The sequence below is a fragment of the Carcharodon carcharias genome, chromosome 1, assembly GCF_017639515.1.
Source record: "Carcharodon carcharias isolate sCarCar2 chromosome 1, sCarCar2.pri, whole genome shotgun sequence".
In the NCBI taxonomy this organism is placed as follows: Eukaryota; Metazoa; Chordata; class Chondrichthyes; order Lamniformes; family Lamnidae; genus Carcharodon; species Carcharodon carcharias.
Genome location: NC_054467.1, coordinates 43321305 through 43349302, shown reverse-complemented (window position 1 = coordinate 43349302; position 27998 = coordinate 43321305). Strand labels below are relative to the sequence as shown.

General features: G+C 43.7%; 1 protein-coding gene across 1 annotated transcript in view; it reads right to left on the bottom strand.

The window, feature by feature from the left end:
* LOC121270583 (short transient receptor potential channel 3) overlaps nucleotides 1–27998 on the bottom strand; it is a 136856-nt gene that overhangs the window by 91498 nt on the left and 17360 nt on the right. Inside the window, exons 2-3 of the mRNA XM_041175992.1 lie at nucleotides 10443–10631; nucleotides 7234–7398 (exon numbers count right to left, since the gene is read on the bottom strand). Coding sequence (XP_041031926.1) covers nucleotides 7234–7398; nucleotides 10443–10631 — 354 coding nt within the window. The remainder of the gene's footprint in view (nucleotides 1–7233; nucleotides 7399–10442; nucleotides 10632–27998) is intronic.

The window sequence follows — 27998 nt, the reverse complement described above, 5'->3', positions numbered from 1 at the left end:
AAATTGAACAAAAACATTTACTCCATTAATTTGAGATTTACCTCTAAGTAAAGTACTCACTATGAAAGTTCAGTGATATGTAATTCTATTGAATTTTACAAAATTTCATGGTGTGAACCACATGTATTTTAACATATTGGGGAATACTGATTCATTACATTACAATGGGCAGAAAATTATGCTCGGCGGGCGTGCACACACACGACCCAGCCGAGCGTAAAATGACACGCGATGACGTCAGGTGAGCGTCCCAATGTCATCGCGCAGTTCCGCGATATTTCATTCGGCGGGTACGCACCGTAGTTGGCAGCACGCCTGCCGACAATTAAAAGGCCTACTAAGACCATTAAAAAGTTAATTAAATTCAAATTTACACTGCCCATCCAACCTAACGATTGACGGGCAGGCAAAAACGCCAAGAGGCCTTTACGTTTTTTAGGAAATCTCATTCATAGGCAGGATGAGGTTTCCTATAGCAAATAAAAATCACATAAAAATTTTACACTTGAATTAAAAACATCCCGGCCCATGTGACAGAGTCATATGAGGGAACATGTTTCATAGCATTTATAAGATCTTTAATTTTTTTTATCCAAAATCAGTTCATCTCACTGAGGCAGCTCTCTGCCTCAGGGAGGTTATGTAGCGCGCATGCGCGTGCATGTGCAAAAGTCATGCTCACACTCCTCTCCCCGGCCACACAGGCAGCGCTGAGGGCTGCCGCTTGCGTTTCACGCTGGGCATGCCTTAATTGGTCCGCCAGTGTGAAATTGCCTTCCGGGCCTGATCACGGGCAGTGGTTGGCTTCCCAACTGCCTCCGCCAAGCCCGCATGCCAAGGGCAAAATTCTGCCCCATAATCCAAATAAAAGTCAATTCAACATAAGTCACTTCCTTGTCGGGAAAAGCAATGCATGCCTAATCACTGCAAAATGGGAATATCATACTACAGGCAAGACAGAAAGTATTATTGGGCTGTAATCATGTAAATTTTAGTATGTTCATAGAATAGAATCATGGAATGGTTATAGCATAGTAGAAGGCTGTTCAGACATAATTCCTTCTGCAGAAATTTAAAATGCCATTCACAGTGAGACTGACTTAAAGTACAGGCTGATGAGTTGTCCAAATCCACCAACAAACAATGTTTTATTTTAGTATCGTAACTAATGCAGCAATGCTGAAGACTGTTTGTCTGTCTCCATCTGATTTAATTCCATATCTTCAGCTACTATTAGATGTAATAAGATTCATTTCTGTCACATTTCTACTTGATCTAACACTCATCAGCTCATGACCCTGTAAGCCCATGACACTTCTTCATGGGGTGTTCTTGATTGCATTATCTTATTTTTGGATGACGATGCATAATGTAACAGTTATTTTTATATACTGTAAACATTGCGTGTAATTTTTCCATATAGATATCCTGCTCAGATTTTAACGTTGAATTACTTTTGGAGACACTCATGATTTTCTTAAAAATGCCTGTCGCAATATAAAATTTAAAAAATAGTATTGTCTAGCAAATAACTCAACCCATTAGGACACTGGAGAGGGCAGTGCCATAGTAAAGGTACCGATGCCTTGAAATTATTTTCAGATATAAATGTACGATTACTTTCATATGAAATCACTATTGTTTCATTGTTTTATTTGTGGTATTAACACAAGCAGGTTATAGTCTTTGTTAAAAGAAAAGACAAAAGGAATTTCATTTGGAATCATCAGTGGACTAAAATTTAAAGAAGCTGATTTCATATTTCTGCAGCCATTTTTAAGGAATATAGGTTGCCCAATTAGGTCTTGAAGTCACTAATTCTGCTTTCAGTAACGATGGCCAGAATTTTTTTGTTGGCATGCAGGCAGGGGGCCCACACTTTGATGCATAAAATGATGCGCATTGATGTCGGATAAGCGTCCCAATGTCACCGCACACTATCGCGATATTTAGATGGGCGGGCGCGCGATGTTCTCTGATGCGCGCCCGCCATTTATTAATCAGCTAGTTAAGGCCCTTGAGGCAATTGTCTGCAATTTTTTGGGGCCCCTGCGATCTTCAGGGCATTGCACGGGTGCAACGGGCAAGCAGGTAGGCGACATTTGTATAAACCTCATCCACGGGTGGGATAAGAGGGGTGAGTGGGGCTGTGAGTGGTACCTATTAGATATTTAATTGTGAAAGTTACTGCTACTTGCCTGTGAGAGCAGAAATACTCCAAAACTCATAACAGCTGCTTGGACAGGAGTAACAGCCTTCAGGTCAGGACTCTACAGTAAAGATCATTTCTAGGGCCTGCAGGTTTCAGGAAGCCTTTCCTCAGACCGGGAATGGGAGTTGTGCTACCCACTGGAGGCACCTCCTCTGAGGAGAAAGGGAGGGCCAGAAGGGGGAGGAGGCCAGGAGTCCACATTCAACCTGCAGGGGAGCCATCTTTGGGAGGTGCAGACACAAGGGGTGCAGGGTCAACAGGAAGTCCAAGGCAGAAGGGACCGCAGAAGACACTATTATCCTGCTACCACGGTATATAGGCAGCGAAGCAGCTACCTCAATATGTGTCAGGTGCAGTGACGAAGGAGGCTCTGTCTCTCAAGGGAGACAGTCACCTCCATCTGTCAGGTGATAGGCCCTGAGATCTGTGCCAACTGTGTAGGTGGACACGCTATGCCAGGGGCGCTGAAGGTCACGGCTCCCCTCAGCTTCTATGCCTCCGGCTCTTTCAAGGGGTCAGTGGGTGATCTTTGCGGAGTCTCCCAGTCAGCTGTCCACACTTATGTCAAGCAGGTGACAGATGCTCTGTTCAGGTATGCATGGACTTTCATCGACTACTGCCTGACGAGACCAGCCAGACAAAGCGAGCCAGAGGCTTTGCAGTGATTGCTGGCTTCTCCCACGTCCAGGGTGAAATCAACCACATTCATGTGGCCATCAAGGCGCCAGCGGGTGAGCCCGGTCAACAGGAAGGGATTCCACTCCATGAACGTGCAGATAGTGTGTGATCACAGGATGCTGATTCTACAAGTCTGTGCAAGGTGCCAAGGCAGCTCCCACGATGCCTACATCCTCAGACATTCCCAGGTGCCAAGGCTCTTCAGCGCTCCAGCCCGGCTGGATGGATGGCTGCTGGGTGACAAGGGCTATCCCCTCAAAAGGTGGCTCCTGACATCTCTCCACCATCCAAGAACAAAGGCTCAGCAGCAGTACAATAGGAGCCACGCCTCCACAAGGGCTGTGGTGGAGAGAACCATCGGTCCTCTCAAGATGCGCTTTCGATGCCTGGACCGTTCAGGGGGCGCACTCCAGTACCCCCCAGATCGTGTGTCACTGATAGTGGTTGCATGCTGCGCTCTGCACAATCTGGCGCTGGAAAGGGGTGACACTGCAGACAAAGAAGATATAGAAGCAGTTGCACCAGCTGCACATGATGAGTCCAGCAGTGAGTCCGAGGATGAGCATGCACAGGAGAACACTGAGGGGGTAGACACTGACCCAGGCATACTCCAGGGAGGCAGGGATACCTGGGAGGATTTAATCTGAAGAACCTTCAACTAGCCCACCACAGATGGACCTCCAACACACGCCAAGGCTGCAGGTTCCATATTCAATACCTGAGTGCAAAATCTGCCTGGAGAGGAACGTTAACTAAGGCCCTTGTCAATAAAGCTCAATGTCACACAACTCGCTCATAATATCATGGGTAACTGCCCACCTGCAGAAGAAAGGAGTCACCCTGAGCCATGCTTACATATCAAAATGTAATGATTTACCAAAATGAAGTTCAGAAACCAACAAAAAAGGTGTTGCACATCACACCAATTCTAAACAAACTAATAGTGGGGCAACGTAAAAGCACCAGTGAGAAGCCTGTGGTGTGCATAAGGTGCCTTAAATTTACATTTAAAGGTGCTATGTCTAGGTGCTTCCCCCTTGCTGGCACTGGCATCTGAGGCAACCTACTCACTGTGCTGTCCTGTCGGCCTCAATGACCTTGGCGGCCGTCCTCTGGCCTGTGGAGCCTTTGACGGCCCCTCCTGTGAGGGAGCGGCCTCATCGGATGCCACGGTCACTGGCAAAGGGAAGGAGAAGCTGCTGCCCTCATCCAGAGCACCGTGAGTGGAGCCTGCAGAGACGACAGGCAGCTGCTGCACCGATGTGAGGTCGCTTCGGACCTCCCTGCTCACCGCAGATGGATCGGCACCTAGCTGGGATACTTGGTGCCCAAACCATCTCCCACACTGGCACTGACCAGTTGAAGTCAATGCTGCTGTGAGGGCTTGCGGGTCCGTGCGCAACCCCAGGAGGCCCTGATTGGTCTCCTGGAGGAGCCTCTCCACGAGAGTCACCACTCTCTCCATGGAGGAGGCATGGCGCTCGGCCGTGAGGCTCATTGCATCGGCGATAGTCCGCGTGGACTCCTGCAGCACAGGCACCATGCCACGCATAGTCTCACATACTCCCCCAGATCCTCCCACATACCCTGCTGCATTTCCAGCGTTTGTTGCCTCCAGCAGCACATCATCAGGCACCGACCGAGCATGTGTCTGGACCCCAGCAGTGTGAAGTGCCCTCACCCTTGTGCCCTGGGACACTAGCCGAAGATCTAATTCCCACCGAGCTGCCAGTATCTGCGCTGGTGCCTGCCTGGCAGAGATGGTGTTTTGCTGGTAAGTCAAAATGTTCAGGGCCCTCAGGTGTGAGAGGTGGCCCCTCTGCCTCCTCCTCCCACCCTGCTCCAGTGATGCTGAAAGGAGGAACAAGGACATTTGATTAGTTAAAGTGGAGACACTGTCAATGTGCATGCCTGTCCCCTGGATCATTATGCACTCATCCTTCATAATCAATGGTCGACCCATGTTGCAAACTTCAATCACTGAGCATTCAGCAGTGCCATGGTTGCTGGGACACACATGATGACCTCAGTGCTCGGCAAACATACCTCCCCATGGCACCCCAGCTTCACCGCCACCGGTGGAACTGGGCACATGGCGCCTCTCCAGATCCATGGCCTGCTGTTCAAATGGAGTCAAGATGGCCAACTGGGCCTGGCCTCTGCCAGTCCACATTCGCTTGGCAGCATTGTGTGCAGTCTTCTCCTGAAAAGGAGAGAAGAGCATTGATTAGTCCAGCGTGTACCTGGATTCCCATCATATCCCTGCCAACCCAACCAGATTGGGACATTTTAGGGCTCTAGTTCTTCATTATCCCACAGCTGCCGCACACTCACACGAAGAAGCCAGGGCTGACCCCCCCTTGCCAAAATGCTGCCCCCATCACATTTGGCAGCACTTAGCCTAACCTTGCAAAGCAAGATGGCACAAGCACATGGAACGCAAAGGCCAGCAGATGGATTGGTGCCCCTCCACCTGGAAGGTCCCCTCCCAGCATATTAACACCCTGACTTTGACATGCTTCGCAGTTCCAGCACTCTGCCTAGGTGCAGATCCTTGAGTTTGCCCCTGAATCTATACTCTGGGTGTCAGTGTCACACATGCTGTGGGTGCAGAACCCATCTCAGCACAACCCTCTCAGGGTCAACTAGGCATGGGCAATATCTGCTGGCTCACCTTGCGAGGGACACATGCCGTGAAGGATTCAATGCTGTAACTGCACTCAGAATTGTTGGGTATGGGGGGGACGCATTGGGGGGAAAGGCTCACGGCTGCATTAAGTGACTTCTGCCAACATGGTACTCACCCTTCCCCGAGCGCAGGAGGTCGTTGAATCTCTTGCAGCACTGGACCCACGTGCGTTGCACCACATCCTGGAAACTCGCTGTCTCAGCCGCCACCTTCCAGGCACATTTGGCCAGGTGGAGGAGCCTCTGCCTCCCGTCCCTCGGAAGCAGGACCTCCCACCATGCTGCCATCTCCTCCAGGAGGGCAGCTAGGCACTCATCCGAAAAAAGAGGGGCACACTGCCCCACTTCCCTACCCTCCAGCCTGGCTTGCTCCGCTGGCCTACCCTCCGGACTTGCCCTTCTATCTGCCATTGTGAGCAGCCTTGCAAAGGCTTCCAGGGCTTCATTTAAACAGGCCGCCGGGTCACCATTGGGCCTGGCAGTCAGTGCGCTCCTGCCACCACCCGGCCACTCCCAGTTTCCTCGAGAGTCAAGAAATATGCTGGGCAGACCTTAATTGGCCCGTCCGCATAAAATGGCTGTGCAGACCCGACCGCGGGCGGCAATCAGGCCCACGCCCACCTGCGCCCGTTCCCGCTCGGCCCACCCGACATGGGGAAAATTCTCCCCAATGATATCTAAGCAACCATTCAGCAAGTATGTAGATCAAGATGTTAACCACCAAATAAAAACTTCAACTTAGATCTTCCCTAAGCTGTGCCAGCAGGTTTGCTTTTAAATCTATTTATTTTGAAATGATGCAAGCAATAAATTAAAATCATTATTTTCTTAAAGAACTAGGTCTTAAAATTACACAGTCAGACACTAGTCATATTAAGTTGAGTACAATGTGTTTATCTGGAATTGATTTATCTGCTATTTAAAATAAGTTGATTGATGCCTTAGGTAAAATGTTGGAAAGAGGAGTTTCAGAAAATTGGGTTAAGAGTTTATACATGTAATAAATTTGAAGTCTCTTTGGACTGTCCACTAGTTTGAAGCTCACTCCATGTTGGTAATAGTTATGATTTTTTATTGAAAGCATAATGGAGATATAATGCATTACAATATTCAAGGAACAGTTTACAAAGTGTAGTAGAGAATAAGATTATTCATTATTATCCTTTGGGCAGCTCATTCCTCACACCTTCTACTCACAAAAGTATCTGCACCTGTTTGGTGTCCTTCCTGGATCCTCTACCCTAAGAATGACCCAAACTCACTACGATATAACCCAAAAACCCAAATTGCAGAGAAATCCATCCAATCATAGGCACAGCAAATTCTGTGTTCAAACACAGGCCTTCCTTATCTGCTTTTTAGCCTCAACGCAAGCTTTTTCTGTCCTTGTTTTCTGTTTCCATTGTTGATGATGTAACCCAGAACAAGAGTTCTAACTGTAAATAAACCTAAAACTTAACATACTTTTCCCTAATTCTAACAGACGTAGAATAAACCTTAATATTAGACTGAAATCTAGCAAAGGTTAATGTTCAAAAATAGTAAAAGAGAACTACATATGATCACATTTCAACAATTGACAAAAGCTCATGCTGTATTCCATAGTATGATTTCAAGAGCTTATCTCTTTCCTTTTCAAAGACAACATTGCATACCTTGCTGCATGGTGCAATCCAATAACCAATTGCAAGGAATGGGAGCCCAAGCGCAATAACGAGCACCACAAGGCACTTCATAGGTATTGGCTGCTCCCGTAATCCTGAGAGGTTTTCATACCATATTGTGAGTAGTTGCTGTTGGCAATTTGGGTGGGCAACAAACTGTAAGGAACAAAGAATCATTTGTTAGAACAAGTTCTGTAACATATGGGTGAATGGGTGAGTAACTTTTTCCTCATTTCTACATTCTTCTGCTCTTATTCATTTAATTTATGTGGGCATTTTTCTATAATATAAGTCCAGTAATGCACAGTAATCAATGTGACTGAGCCTTTGGTATATTGGTAGCAGTCCGTCCTCTGAGTTAGAAGGTACAGACTTCAAGGCCTGATGCAGATAGTCTTGACAAGTGGAGACTGGACCTGAGTTCTAGGTTGACCTCCAATACAATAATCATATTGAGAGGGTGGCTGCCCCTTGATATATGGGCTGTGGAGCCCACAAACAGCTACAAAGATTATTATGGCCAAGGAAAGAGTCAGATGCCTCTTCAGGGCATTCAGCTTAGTGATAGCATGGTAGATGACCAGCGTTTGAAATAGTTTCTCACCTGTAGACTAGAATGTCTGGCTAGTGCACCCTGTGCTTAGACACCCAAGAGTTAGAATCTACTCAATTGTCTCAATGCCATTAAATACTTGGGATCTCAGCTATTCTCCCAAGGAGGAGGGTTAGTATGCAGAAGAAAGGAGCTTGCTTGCAAGGAGGGAAGGAGTGAATGAGTCACTGACAGTCACCTTTAAAGATTTCCTGATGGTTGGTTAAAACAAAACAGTTGAGGTAGTTTTCAATGACAGACCAAAATGTGCACAGAATCAGCAACACCTGCCTACGGTTATAGTCAGGAGTTCCCAACTATTTTCAGGTCTGGACCTCATTTAAATATTACCAAACTGCGTACATCAAACAGGTATCTACAGTAGCTTGCCGGTTTCAGATAGTAGAGAATCGTATAACTTTTGCACAGAAATGGCAGGCAGGTAGGGTTTGTTCAGGAGGGCTGCTGCCATAGGGCCAAGCCCCACAAAATCTTAAGAAAACCTAAAAATACATTTTCCTGAGTAGCCTGCAGTGTTCTCTTTAAGGTGGGAAAATCGATGCCAAAGATGCCACCAGATTTTACTCTGTCAGCTGTCTATTCCCTGGCAATTGAACCCCCCCTTCCCCAATATTAATGGTAGTTGAGAGGAGATTGCTTCTCAATTGTCTCAATTGGAAAAGGAAAGCTTTGAAGTAACTTGAAGGGGAGGGAGGGGGATAAAATGCAGGAGAGTGATTCTTTTCAATACGTTTTGTATTAGAGAAAACCGTATTTTGTACAAAGGGAATGAACTGTAGTTTTAACAGTAAAATAGCAAATACCCAATAGTTATTGGCAGTCAGCGGGTATTTTCTATTAAAGCTAAAAAATTGTTATAGATGCTGCAAACCTGGCATATTGTGGGATACCAACCTATAGCTCCTATATGGGTTATCTGAAATTCCTTTCTGCTATTTTAGTGCAGCTTTAATAACATTGCTAACATTGTGGATAGAAGAATTTCAGATATCATATGTATATTATTGCCCAACAACAGATAGGGTGGTTGATTTTAACCCTGCCCATCCACCAGATATTGAGCAATTAAAATCAAGCAAATTACTTATCCAGTCAGATCCTAACTCTTTGTAGTATTAACCTGCAGGTTTTTGCAGGCAGATGAGACAGCCTGCTATAGCAGTTTGAAGTATCACCTATTAAGCCGACTGGGATCCTCTTCCATCAAAAGGATCCCAATACACTTTTAACCAGAGCTTGAGTGGGGTAGCCACCATGTTTTTTCCTCTGCAGCTGATCCTCTTCTGGGAAGTCTAGGACCAGGAAGCATCACACAAGGAAGTCAGAGCCTTTCCTGCCTCTTACACCCTCCTTCCCTTCTGCTAGACCCTTCCAAGATCCCCCACCCCACCACTTACCCAGAAGTCAGTAGTTAGCCAAGGGCCCCTAGATCTTTGGAAAAACTCAGCAGGTCTGGCAGCATCGGCGGAGAAGAAAAGAGTTGACGTTTCGAGTCCTCAAACTCGAAACGTCAACTCTTTTCTTCTCCGCCGATGCTGCCAGACCTGCTGAGTTTTTCCAGGTAATTCTGTTTTTGTTTTGGATTTCCAGCATCCGCAGTTTTTTTGTTTTTAGCCCCTAGATCTTTCCCTGCCAGCCTCCTCTTTATGTGCATTCTCGATGGAACAATTGGTGACTCACCATTTCAAAACCATGAAGTCAGTGCAAATAAATCCCACTGCTGTTACATCTAGAGCAAACCCAGCATCACAGAATCATAGAATTGTTACAATGCAGAAGGTGGTCATTCGACCATTCATGTCTGAACCAGCTCCCCAAATGAGCAATTCACTTCATGCCATTCTCCTGCCTTCTCCCTGTAACCCTGCACATTCTTCCTTTTCAGATAATAGTCTAATGCCCTTTAGAATGTTTCGATTGAGCCTGCCTTCACCACACTCTCAGACCCTGACCACTCACTGTGTGAAAAAGTTTTTTCTTATATAGCTTTTGCTTCTCTTGCCAATTAGTTTAAATCTGTGCCCTTTTGTTCTCGATCCTTTCAAGAGTGGGAACAGTTTCTCCCTATCTACACTGTCCAGCCCCTCATGATTTTGAATACCTCTATCAAATCTCCTCTGAGTCTTCTTTTCTTCAAAGAAAACAGTCCTAACTTCTCCAGTCTGTCTTCATAACTAAAGTCCCTCCTCCCTGGAACCAATCTCATGAGTCTTTGCTGCGCTCTCTCCAATGCCTTCACATCCTTCCTGAAGTTCAGGGCTCAGATTGGACGCAAAACTTGAGCTGAGGCTAAACTAGTCTCTTATACAAGTTGAACATAACCTCCTTGCTCTTGTACTCTATGCTTTATTAATAAAGCCTAGGATACTGTATGCTTTATGAACCACATTCTCAGCCTGTCCTGTCACCTTTAATGAGATATGCACAAATGCACCTAGGTCCCTCTGCTCCTGCACTCTCTTTAGAGTTGTATCCTTTATTTTACATTGTCTCTCCATGTTCTTCCTACCAAAATGAATCTCTAGGGTATATTACTAGTTACAATTATGATCATGACTAGATGCCAAGATTTTAAAGGAAATTGTACCTTTTTGACTTCATATTTAATGGCAAGTTTGACACGTGTTAACCCTGCTCTTTGACTGTGGTGTCCTTCATCTTGTTCAGCTTCCACATCACCATTCAGAATCGCTTCAACTTCTTCACTGTCTCGGCACAGGTCAAGAACACCAACAACAAAGTCTTTGCATTGCATAGATAACTTGCGGTAGTCATTCTAAACAAAAATAATAAAAATACACTTCTCAGGAAATTTGTTTAGCAAACTGAACAGTTATTCTGTTTATGGGGTATGAAAGAGAAAATTTGCTTTCAAAAGTTATATTTTTCCTCTCATTTTGAAAAATAATTTTTCACTCTTTTGATTCCTCCATGCCACAAACAATCTCCCAACCAAGAAATAGTGATGAGGGAATACAATCTTGTAATGGGAAGCACTAAACTCTCCTTAGTGAACTCATGTAAAGATGTTCCCATTACAGTACTGAGAAGTGTCTCATGTCAATTCAACACATGTTTCTAATAGTGTGACTGAGTTGGGCAATTTACTATGAACACAATTAGTGGCATAAAATCACACATCTATGAACCAGGGGACTCATTCTATTAATATACCAAATATTTCAGTTGCGCCAGCTGGTTTGTGACATTGATCCAATTGCAGGGGAAGAAGCAAGAGTAGAATCACGTATGGTTCATAGTCACCATTTTTGAGAATTTTGTTCATGTAATTACAGTTGTAGCTTTTCTTGTGTGTGTAAAATATTCATTTCTCACATTGTCATGCAGTGCTGAGCCTAAATATCAAATACAAATTGGATTCTATAATTAAGTGAATGATTTGAGGAGTGAAGATATTCTGAAACGTCCAGGTCTTAGTTTGCTTTATTCCAGAAATGTCACCTATGAACTCAGCAGGCATTCAAATTCCAAGCGCTTTTAAAATCCAATCATTCAATTTTCTCCTCTTCTGATAATGCAGACTTGTTCCAATCACTCTCAATAATCCAAGATTCTTTAACCATGGCAGTATGAATATCAATGATACTGCTGAGCAAGCTGCTCAATTCAATATTTTAAAATAAGTGGAGGCCACATAATCAACAAAATATTCACTGACTTTACAACCCTGTTGTGACTTGTCCTTGTTTGATTTGTGTAAGTGTTTGCCTCATGCTTTGTATTTTATAGTATTTTCTATGTATCACTTCTGGATGAACATCCCCACTAGTGAAAACATAAGAGGGTGTGTTCGTGCCTTATAACATATTAGCAGGCCAGTTCAATATGGGTGCACTAAGTATAATTGATACAATTTCATTTTTTCCAGGAAATCGCCAGGGTTCTGCTTAGTATTTTCCCATTCAATGTAGCTGAAATGGGGCAATGAACTTACATCCCTTTTTCTCTATAGGATTGTTTGTTTGTTCTCTGACATTCAGGGCAAGATTTTGAAGTCCTGACAGAGCTGGGAATTAGTAAAAGATGGCCGCTGAGCAGCAAAGGCAGAAGTCCCACCTCATTTGCATCTCCAGCTATTGTCAGCTGAATGGGGCAGGTCGGGAACCCTCCACGCTGCGGTTTACAAATTGCCAACACCATTCTGGAAATGAGCACTTCAGAACCTCTGCAATTATCAGTGGGGAACCTGTGTTTTGGCAGCCTTTCTAAGTCACACCTGCAGAATGGAGGCATGAACCATGGATTAGAGGTGGGAAGAATATAAAAGATGAGTAAAATGGTGTTGGCTCCTTTACAGTTCATCATGAAATGCTATACCTTGAGTTAGGTCTATGTTTACTGAAGTAAATGATGACAAAGCTATGATTGGAATAGGTAAGTGAGCAGTAAATAATGTTGTTGCCGAGTTGTTACTTCTGGAAGTGAAAGAATAGCACTGTAAAAGTAGAAAAGACTTCAGATGCATTAGAATAGGCTATCCACTGGGTGAAAAGCATTTCGCATCGTACAATATTGGAAAGCTAGCCCAGTGTGAGAGCCAGAACTAACTGTTTAAACTCTCCTGCTGTATTCATTCTTTGCAGAACAGCTGAGCCATCTGCTTGACTGTTTGAAAGCTTTGACAGATGTATGAGCTTTTGGCTGCCTTTAAAGGCACTAATAGATTCAATGCTGCAGAGTTTTTTCACATAGCTGTCCTGGGGAATAAAACTTTAAAAGCTTGGCTACCTTCCTAATTACTAATGAATTCAGAAGAGCAGAATTTGTTTAGATAGCTGTCCTAGGGAATGTGAGTTTGTTTCTTTTGATTGCTTTATGAGCTTCTGAAAAGGATAATGTTTTTAAATGCCTATTCAAGTGATGTTTATTTATTTTAACAGATTTATGGGCTTTTCCTCATTTTGCAAATGTTATGATAGTGCTTGTGAGTTCTTTTTATGGTGGATACTAGGTAACTTGATTAGAGTGGATGAGGGGGGAGCAAGTGTGGTGAAGGGGGTGAAGGAGGTGAAGGGGGTGAAGTGGGGTGAGGGGAAGTTAGGGTGGTGAAGAGGGGCAAAGGGGTTAAGGGCATGAGGGGGGCTTTACACTGGGCTGGTATTTCTGGTAATGGAGGTGGGTCCATTAACTTGCCCTGCCTCAGCATCAGCCTGCCTCTTTCTCCACCTTGGATGCCTGACTTCAGGCCATCCCACTCTCCAGGAGATAAAAATCCTGCCTGCGGGCACTGTCAGGGCAGAGGCGGGATTGTGACAACAGGAAATTCCTGACTCCCGATTCACACCTCCATGATGAAAATCTAGCTATCAATGTTGTTGTACCACCTGGAAAACCACTTCATTGCATGGGATCATAAATATTTTGGGGTGGGAGAAGAACCATAAGAACGGTATGTAAGAATGAAAAATATCACAATTAAATCATGCACACATGACATATTAAATTACATTATCATATCAATGCAGGCAGTCAAAGGGGAAACATTACTGACTTTTCTATAGGTGATGGTAACCTTGTAAAAGGGCATAAAGAATTTTCAATTGTAAGTATAAACATGAAAAATAAAGGTAACTATTTGCTTCAAAGGGGCATAAGGAAGAAGTTGATAATAACCCATAAATAATGTCTCAATATCTCTGAGTGATACTGCACTAATAAATAACACCTGTTGAGGAAGTGTGTAGACACAGGTCTGATTTCTCTCAGTTCTCCTAAGTTCCCAACTTTAGTCAAGTTGTAACTGTGGCAAGTTACTGAATTGGAGCTTGGCACATCTTTACTGGAACAGAGGAAAGGTGAGAAGGAGATTTGCCATTAACCCCTTTCACCTGGCTCAAGAGCAACGTAAGTGTAAGCCAAGGAGTAGCTCACCTAAACTTCCTATTGACAGCTAGAGCAGTATGGCCAGAAAGAAACAAGAAACAAAAAAAATCTAGGATCACATATAACCGTGATATAGCAGCTGAACAATGATATAACAATTGAGGCTCACAACCCCACAGCTCCCAGCTGATTTCTCATCTACATGCTGCCCCTCGGTGGCATCATTAAAAAGTGTGGTGTTAGTTTTCACATCTACGCTGATAATACCCAGCTCTACCTCTCCACCACCTGTCTCAATACCTCCAATGTTATGAAATATCAGGCTTCTAATGTGACATCCAGTGCTGGATGAGCAGAAATTTCCTCCAATTAAATATTGGGAAGACCGAAGCCATTATTTTCAGTCCCAGCACTAAACTCCACTCACTAGGCATCGACTTCATCCCTCTCCCTGGCAACAGTCTGAGATTAGGTTCAGAACTTTGGTGTCATATTTGATCCTGAGATGAGCTTCCGATCTCATATTCATGCCATTTCTAAGATTACCCATTTCCACCTCTGCAACATCACTCAACTTCACCCCTTCTCAGTTTCTGTTCCAACACAGGCTTGGCTGGTTTCCCATATTCTACCCTCTGCAAACTTGAAGTCAGCCAAAGCGCTGCTGCCCATATCCACAACAGGGAAGAGTGTCCTGCAGTCAGCATCAAGGTGAAGCAGCCTGGGAAGAGTGTCCTGCAGTCAACATCGCAGTGAAGCAGCTTGGGAAGAGTGTCCTGCAGTCAACATCGTAGTGAAGCAGCTTGGGAAGAGTGTCCTGCAGTCAGCATTGCAGTGAAGCAGCCTGGGAAGAGTGTCCTGCAGTCAGCATCGCAGTGAAGCAGTCTGGGAAGAGTGTCCTGCAGTCAGTTCTTGTTGAAAATAACAAGAGTGATATCACAAGACAGTGGGAGAGAGCGTTGGAGAGATCAGAACCAGCGTGAGTGTGGGGAAGCTTCAAAAAGTGATGTCAGCACAAAGGTGAGAGCTGATTGGTGAGTAGTGGCTAAGTGTTTTTCTCCAGTTTAAAATAGATTAAGCAAAGAAAAGATAAGAGTGCTAGTTTTTATTTAAAGTACATAAATAATTTAATTTTTTTTACTGTATTTAACTTAAAGTAAGGGTTTTTTTTCGACTAGAGGCATGGCAGGGCAGCTCATTCCCGTGTTATGTACTGCCTGCAACATGTGGGAAGTCCTAGACATGCCTTGCGTTCTGACCGACCACGTGCGCAGGAAGTGCCACCAGCTGCAGCTACTTGAGCTCCTAGTTTCAAAGCTTGAGCAGGAGCTAGAGGCACTGAGGTGCATCCACGAGGCTGAGAGTTTTGTGGATAGCAAGTTTTTAGATGTGGTCACCCCACAGCTTACGGAAGTGCAGACAGAGAGGGAATGGGTGACCATCTCTCAGAAGAAAGGTGTCAGGCAGGTAATCAGGAAACCCCCAGGGTGCATCTCACTCGATAACCATTTTTCAGTGTTTCAGTGCCAGTTCCTCTGGTGAGTGCAGCCACGCTCATGGCACTGTGAGTGGTTCAGCTGCACAGGGGGGAGGAAAAAGAGGGGAAGAGCAATAGTGGTAGGAGACTTGATAGTAAGGGGAACAGACAGGCATTTCTGCGGCCATAGACGTGACTCCAGGATGGTATGTTGCCTCCCTGGTGCCAGGGTCAAGGGTGTCACTGAACGGCTGCAGGGCATTCTAAAGGGGGAGGGCAAACAGACAGAGATTGTGGTGCATATTGGTACCAATGACATAGGTAGAAAGAGGGATGAGGTCCTGCAAGTAGAATTTGGGGAGCTATGAAGCAGATTAAAAAACGAGACCTCAAAGGTCTTCTCTGGATTACTTCCAGTGCCATGCGCTAGTGAGTATAGAACTAGAAGGCTAGTCCAGATGAATGTTTGGCTGGAGAGATGGTGCAGGAGGGAGGGCTTTAGATTTCTGGGACATTGGGACCATTTCTGGGGGCAGTGGGACTTGCACAAGGTGGACGGGTTGCATCTGAACCGGAACAGGATCAACATCCTTGTGGGGAGGTTTGCTCGTGCTGTTGGGGAGGGTTTAAACTAACTTGGAAGGGGGATGGGATCCTGAGGGGAGGTTCAGCAGGGGGAGATGCACAGCCAAAATTAGAAGAGCGAGCAAGTGAGTCTGGAAGGCATAGAAATTATAGGCCAGTTAAGGGACAAGGGAGTTTGGCAAGGTTGGATGGTATTTATTTTAATGCAAAGAGTCTGACGAATAAGGCAGTTGAGCTGAGGGTACAAATTAACACGTGGAAGGATGATGTCATTTCTGTCACAGAGACATGGTTGAAAGGGGGGCAGGATTGGCAGCTCAATATTCCAGGATATAAGGTCTTTAGGCGAAACTGGGAAGGAGGTAAAAGAGGAGGGGGTATTGCAATATTGATCAAGGAATCAATCACAGCAGTAAGGACGGATGACATCTTAGAAGGCACCTCAAATTAAGCCATATGGGTAGAACTTAAAAACAAAAAAGGAGCAATCACATTGCTGGGAGTGTACTATAGGCCCCCAAAAAGTCAGAGAGAAATAAAAGAGCAGATATGTAGGCAAATTTCAGAGAAGGGTAAAAATAACAGGGTAGCAATAGTGGGGGATTTCAACTTCCCCAACATTAACTGGGTTAGTCATGGTGTGATAGGTTTAGAGGGAGCAGAATTCTTAAAATGTATCCAGGAGGCTTTTTAAGCCAGTACATAGAAGGTCTTACAAGAGAGGGGGCGGTCCTGGACTTAATTTTAGGGAATGAAGCTGGGCAAGTAGTAAAGGTATCAGTGGGAGAGCATTTTACAAATAGTGATCATAACTCCGTTAGATTCAAGGTTGTTATGGAAAAGGACAAGGATGGGCCAGAAATCAGAGTTCTAAATTGGGGGAAGGCCGATTTTAATAAGATCAGATATGATTTGGCCAGAGTGGATTTGGAGCAGCTACTTTTAGGTAATCTGCATCAGAGCAGTGGGACTCATTCAAGAATGAAATAGGGAGAGTACAGGGCCAACATATTCCAGTAAAGATAAAGGGTGGGACCAACAAATCTAGGGAACCCTGGATGTCGAGGGATATATAGGATTGGATAAAGAGAAAAAGGGAGGCTTATGGCAGATACCGAAGGCTCAAAACAACAGAAACCCTAGAGGAGTATAGAATGTGTAGAGGGGGAACTTAAAAAGGAAATTAGGAGATCAAAAATGGCGCATGAAAAAACATTGGCAGGTAAAATAAAGGAAAATCCCAGTTATTTTACAAGTACATTAAGAGTAAGAGGATAACCAGGGAAAGAGTAGGGCCCATTAAGGACCATAGTGGTAATTTGTGTGTGGAGCTGGAAAACGTAGGTAGGGTTCTAAATGAATACTTTGTGTTGGTGTTCACAAGTGAGAGGAACAACGTGGGTATGGAAATCAGGCAGAAGGACTGTGATATAATTAAAGAAATTAGCATAGAAAGGGAGGAGGTTCTAAGTGGTCTGGCAGGCTTAAAAATAGATAAATCTCCAGACCCGGATGAAATGTATCCCAGGCTATTGGGTGAGGCAAGGGAGGAGATAGCAGGGGCGCTGGCAATAATTTTCAATATCTCTCTGGCCACAGGAGGTGCCAGAGAACTGGAGGACAACCAATGTGGTACCGTTATGCAAGAAGGGAGGAGGGGATAAACCAGGGAACTACAGTCCAGTCAGTCTAACCTCAGTGGTGGAGAAACTATTGGAAGCAATTCTGAGGGACAGAATTAATCTACACTTGGAGAGGCAGGAGTTAATCAAGGATAGTCAGCATGGTTTTGTTAAGGAGAGGTCAAGTCTGACCAATTTGATTGAATTTTTCAAAGAGGTGACCAGGTGTATAGATGAGGGCAATGCATTTGACGTAGGCTACTTGGACTTCAGCAAGGCTTTTGATAAGGTCCCCCATGGGAGACTGATAATGAAGGGATCCAAGGCAATTTGGCAAATTAGATCCAGAATTGGTTGAGTAGCAGGAAGCAGAGGGTGATGGTCGAGGGGTGTTTTTGTGACGAGATGCCTGTGTCCAGTGGGGTTCCACAGGGATCAGTGTTGGATCCTTGCTGTTTGTGGTATATATAAACAATTTAGACTTGAATGTAGGAGGGTTGATCAGTAAGATCGCGGATGACAAGAAAATTGGTGGGGTGGTAAATAGTGAGGAGAATAGCCTTAGATTACAGAAGGATAAGGATGGGCTGGCCATATGGGCTGATCAGTGGCAAATGGAATTTAATCCGGATAAGTGAAGTACCGAGGATCAGAGGGACCATGGTGTGCATGTCCACCGGTCCTGTAAGGTAGTGGGACAGGTAGATAAGGTGGTTAAGAAGGCATATGGGATACTTGCCTTTATTAGCTGAGGCACAGAATATAAGAGCAAGGAAGTAATGCTGGTTAGGCCACAGCTAGAGTATTGCATGCAGTTCTGGAATCCGCATTATAGGATTGCACTAGAGAGAGTGCAGAGGAGATTTACCAGAATGTTGCCTGGGCTGGAGAATTTTAGTTATGAGGAGAGATTGGATACACTGGGGTTATTTTCCCTGGAGCAGAGGAGATTGAGGGGGGACATGATTGAGGTGTATAAAATTATGAGGGGCATAGATAGGGTAGACAGGAAGGAACTTTTCCCTTTGGTGGAGGGATCAATAACCGGGGGCATAGATTTAAGGTAAGGGGCAGGAGGTTTAGAGGGGATGTGAGGAAGAATTTTTTCACCTAGAGGGTGGTAGGAATCTGAAACGCACTGCCTGAAAGGATGGTAGAGGCAAAAACCCTCATAACATTTAAGGTGTATTTGGATGTGCCCTTGCAGTGCCATGGCATACAAGGCTATGGGCCTAGTGCTGGAAAATGGGATTAGAATAATTAGTCATTTGTTTGACCGGCGCAGACTCGATGGGCTAAAGGGCCTTTTTCTGTGCTGTAAACCTCTATGACTCTATGACAACAAATTCCATTAACCTATCACCCCTGTGCTCGCTGACCTACATTGGCTCCTGGTCAAGCAGTGTCTTAATTTTAAAATTCTCGTCCTTGTTTTCAAATCCCTTCATGGCTTGGCCTCTCTCTATGTTTGTAAACTCTTCCAGTCCCACAACCCTCTGAGATATTTGTGCTCATCTAATTCTGGCCTCTTGAGCATCCCTGATTTGGTGGCCACACCTTCAGTTGCCTCGGCCCTAAGCTCTGGAATTTCCTCCCCACAATTCTCTGCCCCTCTACCTCACTTTCCTCTTTTAATTTATTTCTTAAAACCTACCTCATTGACTTAGCTTTTGGCCATCTGACCTAATATTTCGTTTGGTGTCATACATTGTTTTACAATGCTCCTATGAAGGATTTTGGGACATTTCACTACATTAAAGGTACTTTATTAATGTAAGTTGTTGTTGGCTGTCTTTTCAAGGTTGTCCTATTTTAAGTCCCCAATTCCCTCCTTACACTTGTCTGAGGTGACGTACAATCCCTGAACGTAAGATGTTTTCAGAAGTGGCTTTGTCTTTGTGATCTTTCCTGCATCTGTAGAACAGCACACACAAGACAGCAATAGAATTGTGCTGTGGAACATTTGTACCAATGTCATTTCCATTTTTAAAATTATGTGAGAGTTAATCATTTAAAACAGATCATAATAAAATGTGGCTCTCTGCATGAAGAGTTCCTGAACTCAACTCAGGTGTTGTGGAAGGTGCTGAGTTCAGTCAATAACCTGCTTTATATGGAAGTTGGAGGAGATTAATGGGAGTGCCATTCCCAGTCACCCTTGCTCATTTCCTGGCTGTCAGTTAGTGAGGGGTCTCGGGCTAGATCATCAGTCTACTCTTTCAGTTGAATTGTGGATTATGGCATGGAGTGACCTAAAAGAGGGAATGGAGAAAGAATATAATATAACTTCAAAAAAATGTTAACGCTCACCGATGATGTCACCTTGTGTGGACCCTTTATCAACTCAATTTTCTTGTTTTTAAGCTAGAAAAAAGATAATGAAGAGGCTTTAACATCCTAATGAGAGCCCAACGAGACACTGAACAGGTGTAGTTACAGTGTTAATAGCTTGTTATAATTTTAATATAATTTTTGTCATCCCTATGTATCATGTAATTCAAATGTCTCCATGCTCCTGCCAGGAACGTGTGAGAACATGACTCAGCTGTTACACAAAACTGATAAAACTCAAATAAAATAAATTTAGAAACGTTGATTGCCTTCACATCTGGTATATCTGAGAAAAACTGAAAGAGAAAATCTACACAGGCTTGAAGATCAAAAAATGCTTTAAAACCTGACTTCAAACTCCCAAATATCAATAAGATGCATACTTAGATAAATAAAAGCTATTTGTCTCGCAAGCACCCATATGTTTTTAGGAAATGCAAATCAGACTTGAAGGAATTGAAAGTGCCAAATATCTGTCATGCTGAGTTTCCAAGTAACTATCTGTTGAGTTAACCATGCCAATTTGCTCAAATTATAGATAGGAAAATTTACCAATCACTAGCCATAAGGCAGGTCAGGAAAAAACAGCAATTGAAAACTATGAACCAACATACACTTGCTGTATCATGGCAATATAGACATGCTGCCATTTTCTGAATCTTATAAACTGACCTTATGAACTTAACAACTCGCACAGTTGAGTTCGGCTCTAATGACACCATGTATGACCAAATAGATGATGCAGTCATGGATCCCGTCTAGATCCAGCGCTTACGATCATTTTCATCTGTTTGCATAAGAAACACATTTTTGATGGAATGAGCCCTAACCTCCTACCCCATGCATATTTCCAATATGTAAATGATAGGTTCGCGATCTTTGAATCTGCATCCATGTCCTGAATACTCCCGATGCTGTGCTCAAATTCGCTTTTGAGATGGAGCAGTCTAGCCTGCTTCCTTTTCTTGACATGCTAGTTGAGAAATCTGCTAATGGGTTCTTTGTTACTGTCTACCACAAGCCTACCTTCACTGGTCAACATATTGGGACTTGTATAGCACCATGTGCTATAATGCTGATCTTATCAACAATCTTGTAAATAAGTTCCTAGCAACTTGTTCACCTTGCAAACCTAACACAGAAGGCAAGTGCATCAAAGCTATCCTGCAGGACAATGGCTATCCTGATCAGATCACTGTTTGCTATGTACACGCAAACTTGCTAAGAAGCTAAAAGCCGCCACTTTCAGACATCAAATTACCCTGGAAATGCAAAGTACGGGAACAACAAGTGAAGCAAGCCATTTCACATGGGGACTATGCAGTGGCTTTGCAAGTGGTACCTTCCACTAACAGGATGCTGCCATCAGAGAAAAAGATGCTCTATCCACCACACAACTGAGCTATGTCATGTATGAATTTCAGTGCCAGTGTGATGCTAGGTACTTAGGCCAAACATCCCAATGATTGGCTAATTGAATCAAATAGCATGTACTTTTGGTGTTCATAATAGGCAAAGTACAGAGCGTACTCAATCAGACCATGCTTACAAAACAAAACAGCCACTTTATATCTGATTCTGTGATTGGGTAGCACTTGTTGAACAATCCTGAGTGTACAAATAGTTACACTAGCAACCAATTTCAGATAATCAGTTGAGCTCATAATGCGGCTCACTTATGCTTGCTAGAGACAACATACATTCATTAGCTGGGGCTCATTCTTTACAAACAAAAAAAAATGTTCAAGCCTTGCACCTTTCTTATTACCCGGGAGCTTGGGGAGCATATAGTTCCCCACTGCTTTCTCCCTGGCAATGCCTTGGCCCAATAGAGTCAACTTGCCAACTAATAAGCACCTTTTTCTCCTGTAGTATAAAATGTTGTGTTCGTTTGAACTTTGATATCTTTGTATTTGTCCTGATGAGTGCAAGACAAAATATTTGGCAATATTTCTCTCTTTCCAGCAATATTAAAGCATTATAGGTCCCTGCTCATCATTGCTAAAACAGTTCATTGTTTAAAGATCATTCAGGAGTGCAAAGATAACCCCTGGCTTCTCTCCTCAGCTACAGAATGTCTTCTTAATACCCCTCCTCCTCTGCCCCCTCCACCCACACCTCCAACAACAAATGCAAGGAGCTCATGGACACTTTTTGTCACAAAGATTGAGAACATATTTTCAGCTGCCTCTGCTGCTTTCCTCTCTTACCCTAGACAATCAGGCCAAATTTCCCCTAATGTTTTCTACTGCCGTGGGCCTGAACTAGGGCTTTTGCTAGATTCTATCCCATCTTCAGCTTTGTTCTATCTGAGCTCATCTTGTTCATGAGACATTTAGAAGCATGAGGTGATACACTTTGGTACAAAGAATATGGAGAGACAGTATAAAATAAAGGATACTATTCTAAAGGGTGTGCAGGAGCAGAGAGGCCTGGGTGTATATGTACATAAGTCATTAAAGGTGGGAGGACAGGTAGACAGCTGTTTCTAAAGCATACAATATTCTAGACTTCGTTAATAGGGGCATAGAGTACAAGAGCAGGGAGGTTATGATGAACTTATATAAGGTACTAGTTAGACTTCAGCACTGTGTACAGTTCTGGGTGCCACACTATAGGAAGGATGTGATGGCATTGGAGAGAATGCAGAAAAGGTTTACGAGAATATTTCCAGGGATGAGACACTTCAATTATGAGGGAAGATTGGAGAAGTTGGGGCTGTTTTCCTCAAAGAGGAGAAAGCTGAGAGGAGACTTGATAAAAGTTTTCAAAATAATGAGGGGCCTGGACAGAGTAGATAGGGAGAAACTGTTCCCATTCGTAAATGGACCAAGAACCAGAGGGCACAGTTTTAAAGTGTTTTGCAAAGAAGTAAGTGCAAGGTGAGAAAAAACTTTTTCACACAGTGAGTAGTTAGGGTTTGGAATGCACTGCCTGGAAGTGTGGTGGAGGCAGGTTCAATTGAGGCATTCAAGAGGGCATTGGATGATTAGCTAAATAGAAACAATGTGCAAGGTTATGGGGAAAAGGAAGGAGATTGGCCCTAAGTTAATATGCTCAGAGAGCCAGTGCAGACACGATGGGCTGAATGGTCTCTTTCTACACTGTAACAATTCTGTGATTCTGTGAGACTCACCTCCTGCTCTCTTGATCCTATGCCAACCAAACTGTTGATCACATAATCTCCCTTCCTGGGCCATATGTTAGCTGATATCATAATAGTTCCTTCTATTCGGATACTGTTCCCTGTGCTCTTCAAATCTAAGTCATCAACCCGCTTCTCAAAGCACCAACCCATGACCCTAATGTCTTTGCAAACTACTGTCTTATCTCCAACCCCTGTCACGAAGCAGGGTTAATCAGTAATGTTGTGGTAAAAGATCCTCTGGGAAATCGTGAGCATAGTGCCATTGAACTCCATGTTAAATTTGAAAGTGACATACTCCAGTTACAAACAAGAATCTTAAGTTTAAACAATGCCAATTCCATAGGTATGAGGGGAGAACTGGCTGAGGTTAATTGGCTAAAAGATATGGAGGTAAATGAACAGTGGGAAACATTTAAAGAGACAATTCAAAATCTTTAACAAAAATACATTCCACTGAAAAACAAAAACTCAGTGAGAAAGATCCATCCATGGCTTGCTCAGGAAGTTAAGGGTAGTATTAGATTAAAAGAAGAGACTTACAATGTGTCAAAAAAAATTGTAGCAAGTCTGAGGATTGGGTGTGTTTTAGAAACCAGCAGAAGGCCACCAAAAAGTTGATAAAAAGGGAAAAAATAGAATTTGAGAGTAAACTAGCCAGGAAAATAAAAGGATTGTAAAAGTTTTATAAGTATAAAAAGAGGAAGCGAGAAGCTAAAGTAAATGTTGACCTCTTAGAAGCAGAGACAGGAGAAATTATCATTGGGAATGAGGAAATAGCCAAGGCATTGAACAAATATTTGTAACAAAATATTTGTGAGTGCCTTCACAGTAGGAAACTTGTTTCATATCAGAAGGCAGTAATCTAGCAGCTAAAAGAGTAAGGAAATTAAAGAAATTCTTATCAGCAGAGAAAAAGTATTGGTGAAACTTGAGGAACTAAAATCCAACAAATCCCCAGGACCTGACAGCCTACACCCTAAGGTCCTACAAGAGATAGCTGCAGAGATAGTGGATGTGTTGGCTAAATTTCCAAAATTCCATAGATTTGGGAATGTTCCCACTGGTTTGGAAGTTGGCAAATATTACAGCACTTTTCAAGAGAGGGAGAGAGAAAGCAATGAACTACAGTCTAGTTAGCCTAACATCAGGTCCAGAATTTTATGCCAGAGGGATTTTACAGTCCCACCAAAGTCAATGGAGCACAAAGGGGCTGTAAAATTCTGGCTCGGTTGTTGGAAAAATGCTAGAATCTATTATTAATTCAGTGTTTACAATACACTTAGAAAAGTATTAGAACAAGTGAACACGGGGCAAAATCTTTTGCCTGTTGAGCGGGCCAGTGGGAATTGGGCATGGGCAGTCGTAGAGCTGATCGCCACCTGCGATTGGCTGTGTGCTGCCATTTTAGGTGGGCGGGCCAATTAAGGCCCACATAACGTGATGCATGCCCGCTACTGTGTGGGCAGGGGGAGGAGGGAGAGTCAGGGCCCCCTCTCTTTCGCGTGCATGCACACGAAAGAGTGCAGAAATCTCCCTGAGGATGGAGCTGCCTCAGGGAGATTAAGTTCAGTTTTAAAGTTGGAAAAAAAGAAATAAAATTATTCAAACATGTCCCCTCATGTGACACTGTCACATGAGCTGGGACATGTTTATGAATTTTCATAAAAATTTTTATTTAAATGAATAAAACCTTCATGAAACCTCATCCCGCCCTGTCAATTTGTTTAATTGGTTTAATGTCCTTAACAGGCGTTTGACAGTTTGGCGGGTGTGCAGCCGATTCTGGTGCGCGCCCACCAAACGGAAGGTTGGAATGACACATGGTGACATCGGGATGCATGGCCAACATCGCCACGTGTCATTTTATGCATTGGCGTGCAGGACCCGCCCCTGCACGCCGAGGAGAAAATTCTCCCCATGGCTCTACTAAAGGCAAAATCCCATTTGACAAATTTATTAGAGTTTTTTGAGTATGTAACTAGCAGGGTAGATACGGGGAGGGGGGGCAGTAGATGTAGTATACCTGGATTTCCAAAGGCATTCGATGCCACACAAAAGGTTAATAGGCAAGATAAGGATCATTGACTTGGGGTAGTATTTTAGCATGGGTAGAGGATTGGTTGATGGATGAAGCCAGACAGTGGGCATAAACAGGGCTTTTTCAAGTTGGCAGGCAGAGAATAGTGGAATGCTGCAAGGATCAGTGCTGCAGCCTCATCTATATACAATCGATATTAATGATTTAGATGAAGAAACAAAGAGTAACATTTCAAAGTTTGCTGATGACAGCAAGCTAGGTGGAAAGCTTAACTGTGGGGCAGACACAGAGAGGCTGCAAAGAGATACAGACAGGTTAAGTGCGTGGGCAACAAGATGGCAGATGGAGTATAGTGCAGGGAAGTGTGAAGTTACTCACTTTGGTAGTAAAAATAGAAAAGCAGAATATTTTTAAAAGGTGTAAAACGTGTAAGTGTTGATGTTCAAAGAGACTTGGGTATGCTTGTACAAGAAAATCTAGCATTAGGTGCAGCAGACAATTAGGAAGGCAAATGGTATTTTAGCCTCATTGCAATGGAATTGGAGGATTAGAATAAAGAAGTCTTGCTGCAGTTGTACAGGGTTTTGGTGAGATCACGTCTGGAATACAGTGTGTAGTTTTGGTCTCCACATTTAAGAAAGGATATTTTTGCACTGGAGGCAGTACAGTGAAGGTTCACTAGATTGGTCTCTGAGATGAAAGGATGTCCTGTGATGAGAGGTTAATTAAATTGGGCTTATAATCTCTGGAGTTTAGAAAAATTGAGAGGTGATCTCATTGAAACCTATAAAATTCTGAGGGGGCTTGATAGGGTAGACGCTGAGAGATTGTTTCTGTCAGTTGGGAAGTTTAAAACATGAGGGCACAGTCTTAAAATAAGGGGCCAATCGTTTAGGACTGAGATTAGGAGAAATTACGTGTTGTAAATAAAGGTTATGAAGCTTTGGAATTCTCTGCCCCAGTGGGTAGTGGATGCTCCATCGTTGAATACATTTAAGGCTGGGATAGACAGATTTTTGGTCTCTCGGGGAATTAAAGGATATGGGGAGCAGGCCGGAAAATGAAGTTGAAGCCCAAGATCAGACATGATCTTATTGAATGGCGGAGCTGGCTCAACATGCCATATGTTCTACTCCTGTTCCTATTTCTTGTGTTCTTGTATCTTCGTTTCCACTCCAAAGTCCTTGACCATGTTGTTCCAAATCCGTCTCCACCTTTCCCGTAATTCCATGTTTGAATCCTTCCAATCAGATTAAATGCACTGTGTCTATGATAAACTATCTCTCCTCATCCTTTACAACCTAGCTTCAGCCTTTGACACAGGTATCCTCCTCCAATGCCTGTCCTCTGTCATCCAGCTGGGTGGAAATCCCTTGCTTGGTTCCATTCTTACCTATCGAATTTTGGCCAGGGCATCATCTGCAATGGTTTCTCTTCCAACTACTGCAAAATTACCTCTGGAGTCCTTCCATTATCTATCCTTGGCCCACTTCTACTATTCATCTACTCCCTACCCCTCGGCAATATCATATAAAAATACATCAGGTTCCACACGTATGGTTACAACAAGATCCCTTCTGGACAATTCAAAAAAGGTGCAAGGCTTGAACATATTCCTTTTGTTTCCAGGGAATGGATCCCTGTGCATGAATATATGTTGCCTCTAGCCAACGTAATTGAGCTATGTTGCGAACCTGACTGATTATCTTAAATTGGTTTAGTGTAGCTATTAGTGCACTCAGGTTTGTCCTGAAAGTAGTGCCCAATTGCGGAATCACATCTAACAATCGACTTTGTTTTGAGTCTCTGACTTGCCACACTACTTGTCCAGCACTCATGATTAGATGAGCAGAAATTTCCTCCAACTTAATATTGGAAAGTGTGAAGCCATTGTCTTTGTTCTCAGGTCATCATTTACATCCCTGGCAACTATCTGAAGCTGAGCCAGATGGTTCACAACCTTGGAGCTGTAGTAAGCTCAAGATGTACTTCCAACATATATCCACCCTATCATCAAGACCTCCTACATGCACTCCTGCTGTAACAGCAATTGACTCTAATCTTTTTTTTACCTCATTGCCTGTTAAAAACCTCATTTGTGTCTTTATTAAATTTAGGCTTGACTTTCCAATGCTTTCCTGGCCAGCCTTCCATCTTCCACCCTACATAATCTGTGTTCATCCAAAACTCTACTGCCTGTACCTTAACTCACGCCAAGTTTCATTTGCCCATTAGCCTTGGGTTTGCTAATCTAAACTGGCTGCTAGCCTGACAACACCTCAATTTTAAAATCCTCTTTCATGCTTTCAAATCCTTTGATGGTCTCAGCCCTCTTTATTTCTGTTACCTCTCCAACCCTAAAGTCCTTTGAAATCTCTGCACTCCTCCAATTCCCCTTGCACATCGCCAATTTTAATTGCTCCACCATTGGCAGCCATGCCCACAGTTGCCATGGCCCAAGGCACTGGAATCGCCTCCCAAATCTCTCCTCTCCAAATCTCTCTCCTCCTTTAAGGTGCTCCTCTTTGACCAAGCTTTTGATGATCTGTCTTGATTCTCCTTCTGTGGCTTGGTATCAGAAATTATTTTACCGATATCAAACTTGTTGAGTGCCATGGGATGTTTTGCTACATTAAATGCGCTACGTAAATATTTCTTGCCTCCTTTCAGCAACTGAGATACTGCAATCTCTTCTATTCTAACAAAAATAGCCCCAGTCTTTCAAGTCTTCCTTCAAATTTGTATTTTCTCATACAAGGTAGAAACAATTGTGCCCATTCTTCTCCATTGGCTGAACATCCTTCCTGCAATACGGAGCCGAAAACCACAAACAGCCTGGTCTTGCTAAGTCTCTTTTTAGATTTGCCATTACATTTTTTAAATTCATTCACGGGATGTGGACTTCGTTGGTTGGGCCAGCATTTGTTGCCCATCCCTAGTTGCTCTTGTGAAGGTGGTGGTGAGTGAGCTGCCTTCTTGAACCGCTGCAGTCCATCTAGTGTAGGTATACCCACAATGCTGTTAGGGAGGGAGTTCCAGGATTTTGACCCACCGACAGTGAAGGAACGGCAATGTATTTCCAATTCAGGACGGGGAGT